The sequence below is a fragment of the Pelmatolapia mariae genome, linkage group LG1 (genome assembly GCF_036321145.2).
Source record: "Pelmatolapia mariae isolate MD_Pm_ZW linkage group LG1, Pm_UMD_F_2, whole genome shotgun sequence".
In the NCBI taxonomy this organism is placed as follows: domain Eukaryota; kingdom Metazoa; phylum Chordata; class Actinopteri; order Cichliformes; family Cichlidae; genus Pelmatolapia; species Pelmatolapia mariae.
Window position 1 is genome coordinate 32,884,793 of NC_086227.1, and position 12,339 is coordinate 32,897,131.

Below are 12,339 nucleotides of genomic sequence, written 5' to 3' on the forward strand. Positions count from 1 at the left end.
CAAATTTACGTAGGTGAGTCTTACAGAGACATTTCCACTGAGGGGGAAGTAGGTGATAAACAGGAATTCCTTCATTTTGTGTATTGAGTTTTACTTAAAAATTTTCATTGAGACCAGAAAGATTTGCAGGATGTTATGTAGCCACTAACTACAACTTCCAGAAAGTTGGGAGTCTGTGTTAAATGTAAATACATTGCAGTGATTTGCATTGTGTAGAGTTTGTGTTTTGTACGTAGGATTTAAATCCTGCATTCAGTTGGATAGTTCAAATACTGGAACTGAGAAAAGTTATTGCTTATTGAAAAATGGCTTTTCTAAGCTCAAAAACAAGCTTTTAATGGTGATTACTCATGGGACCACATCTGGCTCACATATAGCTAAGGCAAAGAATCATCTCAAGTAAAGAGCCTTTTTTAATGTAAATGTTTGTATTTTGTTGTTATTTTTGGCTGCATTTGAAACAAATGTAATTAAGCTTGAGTAAATTAACTATAAATTAATGGTTACTTTTTTTTCTGGTAATTTTTGTTTAATACATGTAAAAAGTTCCTTGGTGCTAGCATGTTTGGGGTTTTTTTTTGTTTTTTTTCCCCGTATATCCAGAAAAAAGTGTGATAAGCAAGCAAAACATAAAAAAATGTTGGGACATGGCAGTAAAACACTGTGACACTAAAAAAGCACCTTTTGGAATATTTAATGGCTAATTTGGTAATTAACAAGTCAGTCACATTATTTTAAATACAAAATGTAAAGTTAATGTACATCAGACAATGTTTAGTACCTAATATTGATTCCCTGCTGCCATTAGCTGATGCTGTGAGTGTGACATGATTTTGACATATAGATGTCTCTAGACTTTGACTTTAATCAAACACGTGAAATTTGGGACAGACTGGACAATTTATATTTCACATGTCTCTGATCATATTAAATAATTTTCAGCTGCAACCCATTTTATTCTGTTAATCTTTTTCCTTTGTGTGGTTTGTGTTTGTATTTTCCTTTGGATGAATAAAACTAACAGTATTTATGTGTGTCAGAGGGCTTGGGTGTCCCTCTTTCTCTTACATGGGCTGTTTCAACTCTGTCTGCTAGTGTGTCATGTAGGGCAGGGCAATATGGTCAAAAATATTTATCATGATATATATTTGAAATTTTGGATAATAATATAACTGACAGTATAACTGATGCAAGACAAAATACTTTACAACTCCACAACTTTATTAGTGCAAAAAACCCCCCCATCAATGTATTTTTTAAACAAGCAGCTAACAAGCATACAGTGCGTATTACTCTGCAAGGCTCCTGACTACAGTAGCCGTAATGCTCTGACAGTCCATCAAGTGGTGCGGCTTCGTAGCTTACGAAAGTCTTACTAAAACATTTTTTGACAAATTTTTGAGCGCCGTGTACCACATAAAATTGGTTTGAGGTAAGTAAGCACAACCAGAATTCATACATAAGGCGCACCAGATTATAAGGGGCACTGTCGATTTTTCGGAAAATCAAAGGATTGATTGAGGGAGGGAGGGGGCTTCTTCCTTGAAATCTCACCCTTGTCTCCTGGGAAACCAGTTTAGCCTTAGTTTGTGGTCAGCTATTTGCCCCTCAGTCAAATGTTCCCAGTGAGAAGCATGACTGTTCATGCACCAGAGATTAGGGCTGTGCGATATGACCAAAATCTCATATCCCGATATAAGAATTCTATCGTCCGATAACGATATAAATCACAAAAATGTAACATTTTCTGTAAATTCTCTGAATCTCGGGCAGCTCGTCTTGCGGGAAGTGTTTCCAGCTGCGCGTCATGTAGCTGGAGTCGAGTGTTTTAACCGATGCATGAAACGATACATTTTTAGACATAAGTTGTAACGGCCGCCGTTTTCTTTGTGAGTATTTACTACACGGCGTGCTGCGGGGAAAAGCCTGTTCTAACGTTTTAGTCTAAGGTTTATTTTTTAACACCTGGCGGCTCTTTTTTACTTCTCATCCGTAAATAATCTGCTCTTTCACGTGATTCAGTTTATTTTGAAAAGTCTCAACAGGATCTTGAGCTTTATTGTGAAAGGTTTATGTGGAACATAAACAAGCGGACACGCGATGCTGTTACCGTCGTTGTTGCTAACCACAACGCATAAAAACAGGTGCTTGTCTGTCTGTAGTGTGGTTATATAAAATATAAGAGAAAGAGAACTTTAAGAAATTAATATAGCCACTACAGTGACCGTCAAAACGATGAAAAAATATTGCCGTAAACAGCTTGTTTTGCGACACCACGAAACAAACGATAGTGTAAAATGAAACGATAGACGTTTTTATATCATCATCCGATATATATCGTTATATCGAACAGCCCTACCAGAGATGATCAAATGAAACAAGACTACCATGAAACTCTAATGTGAAACTTCTCTTTATTAATTCCTGCAGAAAATATGCAGCTTAGACGCTGGGGTCAGTTACTAAAAATCAAGCAGTGGAGATGGTAAAGATTTTATAGATTGTTGTAAGGTATTTCAGTAGTGAATCAAACATTTGTCCAGTGTTTAAAAGCTCCATAGTCTGCACCCTGTACCATACCTGCCAATGTATTGTATTGTTTTGAAGCACTCAGTCAGTAAATAGCCTTTCTTTATCCTCTGTGCAAAGGATTGTCATTTACTGAGTTTTGTAACTGTGTGAGAATTAGGAATGATAAAATCTGTGGTGATTTATGGGGTTGCTTTGCTCACTTCAAATCTTTGTTTTGTATTTGCTACGCAACGCTTCAGGAACAGTGAACCGGCTGCTGACAGCAAAGCGTCAGCATTTTGGTTGTTTTTCACATCCTTGATGCCAAGATCTTGTCTTTGAATGTCTTCAAAAGTCTGTAACTTAAATGCAAATTGCGATCAACATGCATATTTTATAATTTTGAGCTTTAAATTTAGTTTTTATTCCCATTTCATTTTGGCTTTTTAAATTCACTTTTGTTTTAAATAGTTTGCAGAATTTTGTTAATTTAAATTTAATTTGTGTTGTTTTGTTTACTTTAGTTTTCATTAGTTTCATTTTTTTATTTATTATAATGTCAATGTTGTTTTTTAGCTAAAAACTTTAAGTTCAGAACAGGTATTACAATACAAACAGCTGTGAAAGCAGCTGACTCAGTCACTTCCTCCCACAGTCCAAAGAAATGCATGGGTTAGCTTAATTAGCGATTCAAAGTTGACCGTGTGTGTGAATGATTGTTTGTCAGTCTGTATCCCACCTTTAAGCTAATAGCAGTTGAATCGACTCAAGATAATTAATTAGCTGTTGACAAAAGGGATGCGTACCAGTTTAATAAATTTATATAGCTTATTTATTTAACAGTGGGGTCAGATCAGTACTTGGTATAAGAAGATGCCTTAAGCCATGGTCTCGGGATCGAATAAGAAGTGGTAAAAGCTAGATTGGTGCAGCTATATTAATGATAACATGCATAGTGCTATACTTGGCTTGATTTTCTTTTACTACCCTATTTAGATTTACGGCTTCTGTGACACCTCCATATATTTTGTCGTTGTGGCTAAACGGGAAAAGTAAATTCTAACTTTCTTTTTGGCTATAAATACAACTCTTATGCTTGGCATGTAACACAACCTGCAATCTCAGTATACAGTCTGCTCAGTTTAGGCTGAGGAAAGCATTTTCATCCCCACAGGTTGCCACCAACCTTTTATGAATGGAACTGACGTCAGAGCCTTTCATCACAGCTCTCACTTATTGAAACCCACTGGTTAGGCACAGTAAATGTGGTCTATTGTACAGAGTTATTTGAAGAGGGTATTTGAGCTTATTCCGATTGCTTAATGTTAACTGTTGAAAGGTATTTAGGCTTTGTGCAAAAGCTTAGATTAGATCAGATGAGATGGGACTTTTATTTAATCAAATGAGATTCATGCATGCATGTCAGCTGACATCTTGATTCCCTGTTAGACTTTAATAAATTTGGGACATATGCTTTTTGTTTGTTCTTAGGGTGATGGAATGTATTAATATTTAATTAAGACAAAAGCACATGTTGAAGTCTGTGCAACACAGACCTATGAGGCCTGTGAGTGTGTCCTTTGTGAGTGCGGCCTGTTCACTATTTTTATTGGAGCCATAAGCTACTTACAGTGTGTGTTAGGACACTACAGGTTAGTCTAATATTATCCAGCCAGCTGTATCAGCCTCTTGACTGATATGTCTGAGCAAACTCATAACAGTGGTACTTAAGCCGTAGGAAAGGTTTCACTACTGCTTTATAAAGTGCAAATTCTGCCAAAAAATACAATTTAGCAGAACTGGAAAAGTGTTTAGAAACAGTCTTTTGTAATACCTGAGTATAAAATAAAATTTATTTTTAGTTTCAAGCCAAAAACGGGACCAAAACAGGATTAGTTACGGGAACAAAACCACAACAATCATAACCCACAATGCTTAAAAAAACAGGGCCAGGATTAAAAAGAAGAAGAAGAAGAAACAGACTATATTGATGGAAAAAAAAGTTGTTATTAATATTAATATTAAATTTTAGCCAAGACCTTTATTTTTCTCTTCCTCTTACAAAGTCATGCAGCTGCATGTGCAAGTGTGCATGTCTGTGTTTTTTCTGTGCTGGTATGAGGACACCAGGGCTGCCACAATACTCTCCTTGTGCTCTGTGGGCAAGAGGAGCCTGGCTCAGCTCCTGTCACACAGTTGCTCACGGCACTTGTCCTGTCATTCGGACTGACCTCCTCGACCTGTCTGCCGATTCTCAGACTTCACTGTGACTTATCTGCTCTTTGGAATGTCTTCAGTAAAACACACAGTGTGAACTTTGCCTTCCATTTCAATTAGTGCATCATTTTTTATACGTGCACTTTTCACGTTTACATCACATTTTGTGGAGATGTTTTGCAGCATATCAGTTTTTCTGGCCCATTTTTCTGCACTCGTATGAACCCACATTAAGAGTGTTCTGGGGGAAATGCATTCCTTTGCTTCATTGGCAACAGATGTAGAGGAGGACATTTTTTTACTTTGCGCCGAACCTTTTGGAGTGTCTAAAAACGGGGCAGTGTGGACTTTCAGGGCAGCTGTTTTGCCCATGAAGGCTGAAATAGACTTCATGAGAGAGCTAATGTCGGGCCTGTGGCTAGAGCATCAGAGGGCTTGTGTTTGCCTCACAGTGGCAGATGGATAAGGAGCTGTCAACATGGGTAACAGCTGCCCCATCTACAGCTATTAAGCCACCTAGCTGTGAACTAACAGTGACACAAATATGGCAGAGTATCCAAAAGTAACTGCTGTTATAAACGCGGTATATCCTGAAGGTTGCATAAATTAACACAAGGGTGTTTTAATGTTGCAAAACCTATAGAGAAATTTGTGTATTGAAACTGAATAAAATAAAATGCAGACCCCTGCCAATAATCAAGTAGAGCTGATCAGTATGAATATCTGTTACAATACAAGTATAGCCCAGACAGTATTATTTAAGTAGTTGTGGCATTTCTGAATTATTATCAGTATTTCAAGGATTTGTTGCTATTATACTACCTCATTTTTAAGGTAGTCCTTTGTAAGCAGTTGTTTGGCCAGCAGGTTGTAAAGACAGGTACCATGACTTTACTACATGCCCAGTGGCATACTTGGCTTGAAATTTTTGTTACTGGCGACAGGGAGCTTGCTCCAGGAAACCTAAACCCCCTTCCTGTTGAAGTTGAGCAGCTGACATGTACGGCGAGTGGGGAAGTAGGGCTAACATTAGCCCTAAGCAGCTCCTGCTGGAGGAAGGACACTAAAGTGGGCTGGCAGAACTCCAGTGCATCCGGAGGGACGCTCTTATCACACGTGTTTGTTTGGGTGCAATCTCTAACACACTGTGCCCTGCAACAGGAGGCTGTCAGCCAACAGAGCTACCCTAAGAAGCCAACAGGCCTCATTAATATTGATGTCGTGTCTGCTTCTCTTGGGATATCCTCTGCCTGCAGAGTTTTGTTGCCAGGAAGGAAATGTAGACCATGAACACTCTCTAATAATGTCACTTTGTTGTTTGGGCTGAATTGAGTCTGACTCACAGCACTCATTTAATGTGTTGTTACTTTTGTTGTTCACAGCCCTAAAAAAACCAAAAAAAACCAAAACAAAAACACAACTACTGAACACTGGTATAGAATGATGGGCCTGCCAAATAAGATGACATTTACTGACATTGGCTGAAAAATGTAGTGTGTCACCAATTTTAAGCTGGCTAAATGATTTTAACTGTGCTAGATTGTGTGATGAAGCTATTCACTTTTTTTTTTAAAGTGAAAGATAATAGAACCACATTCTTTATACTCGGTTCAGATTAATACCACTGTGATTGTAGGGTAATCTTGATAGTATGAAGTTAATTGACAAAATTTTTTATTTGAATCAGCATTTTTGTTTCTTCATTTTTTTCCACTATCACTGCTTTTTTTTTTGTTAAAGGAAGTGAAACTCTTAAGATTAAGCATATCTTATGACACTGTCCTGGGCAACATCTAGAGCTGAAGTGAGAAGTGGCATATAGACTTTAGGCTGACTCCAAAAGGGGGTCAGTCAACATAAGCCCCCTTTTCCATTAGTATCGACTTGCCACAGTTCGCCATATTTATCAGGGTTTTCCATTACTTTATTGTACCTGGTAGATAGTACAAAAATAGTACCTGCTTGGCTATGATTCCAAAGTGATCTGAGCAGGTACTGAAATGTGACGGCAGACTCCGTGGGACTGATTGGCTGGTTAGTGGCGTCACTCGATGAGTCATGAGAGCATCTCTTTCATGAAAATAAGTCTGACAAAAAGCCACAGATCGAGTAGCAGGTTTATCATCACCTTGACGTCGACCTTTGTTGTAGCTAATTATGTCACGGAACACTCAGCTGTATTGCTATAATGACGACCACACGCATTAGGTGGTATTCGATTGTAATTGAAAACCCGACGATCTGAGTAGGGACGAATGGAAAAGGGGCTATAGACTCAGCTTTAAAAATCAAAGTCAAGGAATTCTTTTAGTATTGGTGTATAGGTTCCCAATTTTTAACTACTTAGATGAGGGTGATTTTTCTTATTATCTTATTACATTTTTTTAATAACTCATCCAACTCCACCTGGATTATTGACTTAACAGTTACTTTGATTGACATGTGTCTTAACACAGGGAGCTGAAACCAATAGGTGTCTTGTACTTAGCTCACCAATTACTAGATAGCTAATAATAGTGTTGGTTGATAAATAACCACTCCATGTGCTTGTCCAAATAAAGGAAATTGCAGCTAAAAAACCCCCAAAACCTAGCATCGCTGCAGCCACAAGAAGTGTGGAGACTTCAGAATGTGGACTCACCTGTCACATCACAATAGCTGTCAATCTTTATACTAAAAAAAATAATAAAAATTATTGTGAGACAACATTGCCAACAGTACTGCTCTGAATGTTTGATAGATTTGTTTTTAATTACCACTGTTAATAAAAACGTTACATCCATGTCTTTGTTGTAATGCACTGGCAGCATGTGTTCCCTTCAGGTGGATTTCAAAGAACTGCAATTGAAATTCATTAATTTAAATACATCCATGGTGTCTCCAGCTACCTGGGTCCGTATCCACAATAGGGTATAATCACTGCTTAAGAAACAATGTCCAGACTTCTCTCAGCCATGGCGTCCAACTTTTCTGGTTGATAACTGAGACATTCTCAAGCTAGTCAAGAGACTGTTTCTTTATTTTGACCTGGGTTGGACATGTTTGCAATGCCTCACCTCAGAGGCCTCCAGGAGGCCCTCCCGAATGACTGAGGTCCTCATCCTATCACTAAGGAGATTCAGGAGGCGGGAACAGACACAGTTTATTTCTGCTGTGTGAATCTGCAGTCTCGTTCTTTTAGTCATAACCCACAGTTTGTGAGGGAAGTAATGCAGATTGACAAGTCAGTGAATAGCTTTGCATTCAGATTTGCCTTCAATAAAGCAAACTGATGCATCTATAGCACTGTAAATGCTAGACCAATCCATGTGTTAACCTCTTACTTTACTTCTCTGCTATTTGTAAACAAGAACCCTGAGATACTTGACTTCCTCTATTTGAGGCAGCAAATCTAAAGAGGAAAAAAAATAATAATTTCATGAAAATTAAATATATCCAACCTTTGTTTTTCCAAACCACGTTCCTAAAGCTGTCTAACCGCTGTCCACAATTAGTTTTAATTGTTTCCAGCTGTGTCCTGGTCCTTCACTTCATGCTGTATGACTAGCAAGCCAGTTTTGTTCGCTGTGGTTTCCTCACTGACCTGTTTAGTATATTCATCAAGTTGTTTGAAAGAGGACTAATCTTCCACCCATCATTTAGCCAAAAATAGTGTGAATGTGTGAGAACAAAAGTAGCCAGCTCTGGGCTAGCCAAGCTTAGGTTTCACATTTTCTTTGTAGAAGCTTATATCCTATTACTTATGTCAACTAGCAGGCATTGTGGGCACCTGGCAGGTTCTCACTGTGCCAGTAATCTCTGGGATTTAGAGACCTGCTGCACTGTTGCACTAGTTAGCTGCTCTTAACCACTATAGACAATCACATACATAAAATTAGATTTGCTATTCCCTCATCAAATACTTCCTAGAGAAAAGTTTTGTTTGTTTTTTTTCTGAAAGAGAGCGTATCTACTATGCCTAGAATTTCTCTGCATAACTTGGTAGGTGGTAGTATAATTGATATTTTTGTACCACAACTAGATCTGAAATGTGGTTATTTTTCAGGAAAGATATTATGAAGTAATGACAAATAATCATTAAGTCAGGCCTCTAAAATGAAAGGATTTCCTGCTTTTCTTTGTTATATAACCCTGCAACTCAAACATTTCTGGTCTGTTTTAGAGCTTGAACAAATAATTGGTTAATTGAATATATAGTATAATAAAGTTAATTGCATTACGTTCTTGATACAGATGTGGGGTATTAGATCTTTGAATAAGCACTGACCACTTTAAATGTACAGCCAAGCTCCTGACTGCTCATCCTAGTTATCCCTGCAGTGTTTGTTTTGTGGTAATCACCCAGTTTTGTTTAGGAAAAGGTTGGCGTTAACATATTTCTCTGAATCTCCGACAATTGTAAACATGCAATACTTGCTGAACAAGTGTTGGAGATGAAACCTCACTGACTACGATGTACATTTGTGTGCTTGTCTTTAAGTAAGGTGTCCTTGTAGCAAATTTTCAAAATAATAACTGAAAGACTAACTACTGTAATGTAAGGGTTAAAAAAATTGAAAGCACATTTCCCTTGTCCCTTCAAGAGGAGGTCAGTAGTTTCCCTTGGCTCTGTCTCTCAACTCAGTGGCCCAGGACAGATAAGGGTGGGCTGATTTTTGCTGGGCGTCCCCTCTGTTTGTGAAAGGAAGTGAGGTTTTGAAGGTCAGGAGAATGTTGGCGGAGATGCGTAATGGAAGCTACCCTGTATGTGGGACTACCACACAGCTGCTAAACCTACAGTGACAGCATCCTGGATGTGTTACCTAGCTGGGAATAATATTTTTTTTATCTGCCGTTCCTGTTTCATTCCAAAACATAATTGTTTTCAGTGTGATGTTACAAGATAACACAGTCAGATTTCTGCCTGGTATATGGAAAGCTGTTTCATGAAGAAAATGGTCGGTCAGGATCATGTTCAGTGTCCTATTGACTTTATTGTCATAAAGAGCGTGTCTGTTTTAGTCTTTAGTGCCACATAGCTCTCTGCAAGTGCATAGCTAAGGAACTGGTTTAATGGGAATGTATTCTTTGTTCCTTCCTAAAACACTGCGACCTAACATGAGAAAAAGGTTATTTTACACCTGCGGATTTAAGGCATGTTTCTTTTGGATCAGTTTACATGAAATGTTTATTTATTTAACTTATATGATTCCAGATTATTTTTAGTATTGTTTTATTGTCAGGAATCTTATTAACTGTGGTTTGTCTTGAGACCTTCTAAATTGCTAATCTTCTGACAGTCACAAGCTAGAAGAGAAGTGAGGCCAAATCCACTTTAATGCTAACAATATAAAATATTATATTCCTAATTCAGTGAAAAGGCCAAAGGGAGATGGAAAAGTCACACAGAATGAGAGTATTGTGACTCCTACTACGTGTAGCTCAACAGACCCCGCAGTGTCTTCCAACAATGGCTTCATGCAGGAATTTCTGTCTGCAGCTGTGTACTGCTAAACCAGACACTGCCAGAGATTCTTTGCACAGACGCTCAGTGAGGTATGGTATTAGTAATCGTCTAGAAATGTACAACTAAAGCACAGCTCTTTACCAAACTGTAATACAATATTAGCAGCAATTTCAGGGAATTGTGGCTGATCGCATCCTTCCCAATCAGTTTTCTAAAATAAAAGCCTTTGAGTGTCACTTCTGGTTTACAACACATAATGGGTAGTACAACTTTATGGTTGTGGTTTGATATCACTGATTGGATGTCACAGCAACTGAAAAAAACTAAAGCAAGTTGATATTTTGTGGCTTGCATATTGTATTGTAAAGTATACATGCTTTCTCTTACTGCTTTCCTTGTCACCATCCAGTAAAGGTTTCATACTAGAATATTAGTTGTTGTTTGAAGGCACATTACTTGACAGTTTATACCTCCGCCATTCTATGTACTAATCCTAAAACTTTAGAAATCAGATGAAATTAGGCATGTTTTGATTTTTGTAGGGCAGCCAGTTTATTTTAGGTTGTCACAGTAAAGCAGTTGAAATTAAGCTCATCCTTCCTCTTTGACATGATGTTAACGCTCTTCTGTGTCTCTGCCCTTTCCTCCCTTAGGAAATGACCTAGAGGCCTTACAGAATCATTTGTGCTTTTGTCGCTCTAATCTGCATCCGCAGAGAACAGCGAGATCTGGAAGCACACTTGTTTCCGCGGTGAGTAATATCTACCTCAGCCAGCAGACAGGGGAGAAACCGGGAAGCTGCTGGAGACTTCTGACAGGCAGACAGAGCTATCAGCTGGCCGCTTGCTCACTGCCTGCCGTGTCCTGCTTTGTGAAGAGGATTTGAGACGGACTGGATCTGTCTGCCCTTTGCCTCCCACTGCTCCTCTGCCAGTCACTGCAAAAGAAAAGACGAAGCCACATCCTCTGATTCCAGCATTTACTTGCTTGTGTGTTGTTTTCTTTTTAAATTGCCATTTTCCTTCCGTGCTGTTGACCAGTGTGTCATTTTCCTCGGATTCATTTTTGCTTTCAGCTTTTAAAAGAATTTTCTACTTTTACTGGCTGAAGCTGGTATAGGTTTATATATGTAAATACATAAGTGTATATACTCTGCATACTGTATGAAGGATTTTTTCCCCCCCATTCTGAAGGAAAGTTAATGCACTTTAAAACTCGGCTGTAGTACTTTCCTCCTCTATTATGATCATTTTGTTTGAAGCTGAAAACAGAGTATCTGGAGCTGTGTCTTTGCTGTTTTTTAAGCTGGGCATGATGATTTTGCAGCAGGGCTGCATGTGAGTATTTTACTCAGCCTGTCGGTTTTTGATCACCCTTCGGCCTCACCCACTTCTAAGTTGCCTCTCTACAAGGCATACTGAGATGAACCTCTGTGAGGTAGAATCCTTGAGCTGTCTTTATACCTAACTTGAACAGTTTCAGGGCCATTGAATTTGGTGTTTGTTTTTTTTTCTAAAAAGGACAAGAGCACTTTGTGAGGAAAAAGAAACTACAAACAGGAGCTTCCGGTGCTGTTGCACCACCTATGTATTGTTGTAGTGCGCAGGAAAGTAAAATGGACTACAAGCGTCGCTTTTTGCTCGGCGGGTCCAAGCAGAAAGTGCAACAGCACCAGCAGTACCAGATGCCTGAGCTAAGCCGGACCCTGAGCGCCTCTCTGGCCTCCTCTTGCTCTGCCTCTTCACCCATGGGCACTGGGGTAGGCATGTCTGGCAGCTGCCACCCACCTCCCTCTGGCACCTCTACCGCTGTTGCCGATATCCAGCAAGGCATCTCAAAATATTTGGATGCTCTCAACGTGTTCTGCCGGGCCAGCGCCTTCCTAACAGACCTGTTCAGCAGTGTGTTCAGGAACTCTCACTATTCCAAAGCAGCTATGCAACTGAAGGACGTGCAGGAACACGTCATGGAGGCCGCCAGCAGACTGACAGCAGCAATAAAGCCTGAGATCGCCAAGATGCTGATGGAGCTGAGCGCTGGAGCCGCCAACTTTAAAGACCAGAATGACTTCAGCCTGCAGGATGTTGAGGTAAGTCTCCAAATCACACGCAATCTTACTATGTGAACTTTTAAAGTCCACATGGTTCAGAAAGACAACGTGTGTC

At 39.1% G+C, this 12,339-nt stretch overlaps 1 protein-coding gene across 2 annotated transcripts in view; it reads left to right on the plus strand.

Annotated features, from left to right (window-relative positions):
• The window catches only part of LOC134631170 (granule associated Rac and RHOG effector protein 1-like), a 42,031-nt gene that overhangs the window by 2,708 nt on the left and 26,984 nt on the right, over window positions 1–12,339 (plus strand). Inside the window, exons 2-3 of one of the 2 annotated variants that reach the window (XM_065471994.1) lie at window positions 10,828–11,163; window positions 11,695–12,263. In XM_065471994.1, the coding sequence (XP_065328066.1) occupies window positions 11,760–12,263 (504 nt within the window). In that variant the 5' untranslated portion in view covers window positions 10,828–11,163; window positions 11,695–11,759. Of the gene's footprint in view, window positions 1–10,827; window positions 12,264–12,339 lie in introns of both variants that reach the window. The other variant, XM_063479232.1, reaches the window with a different exon arrangement.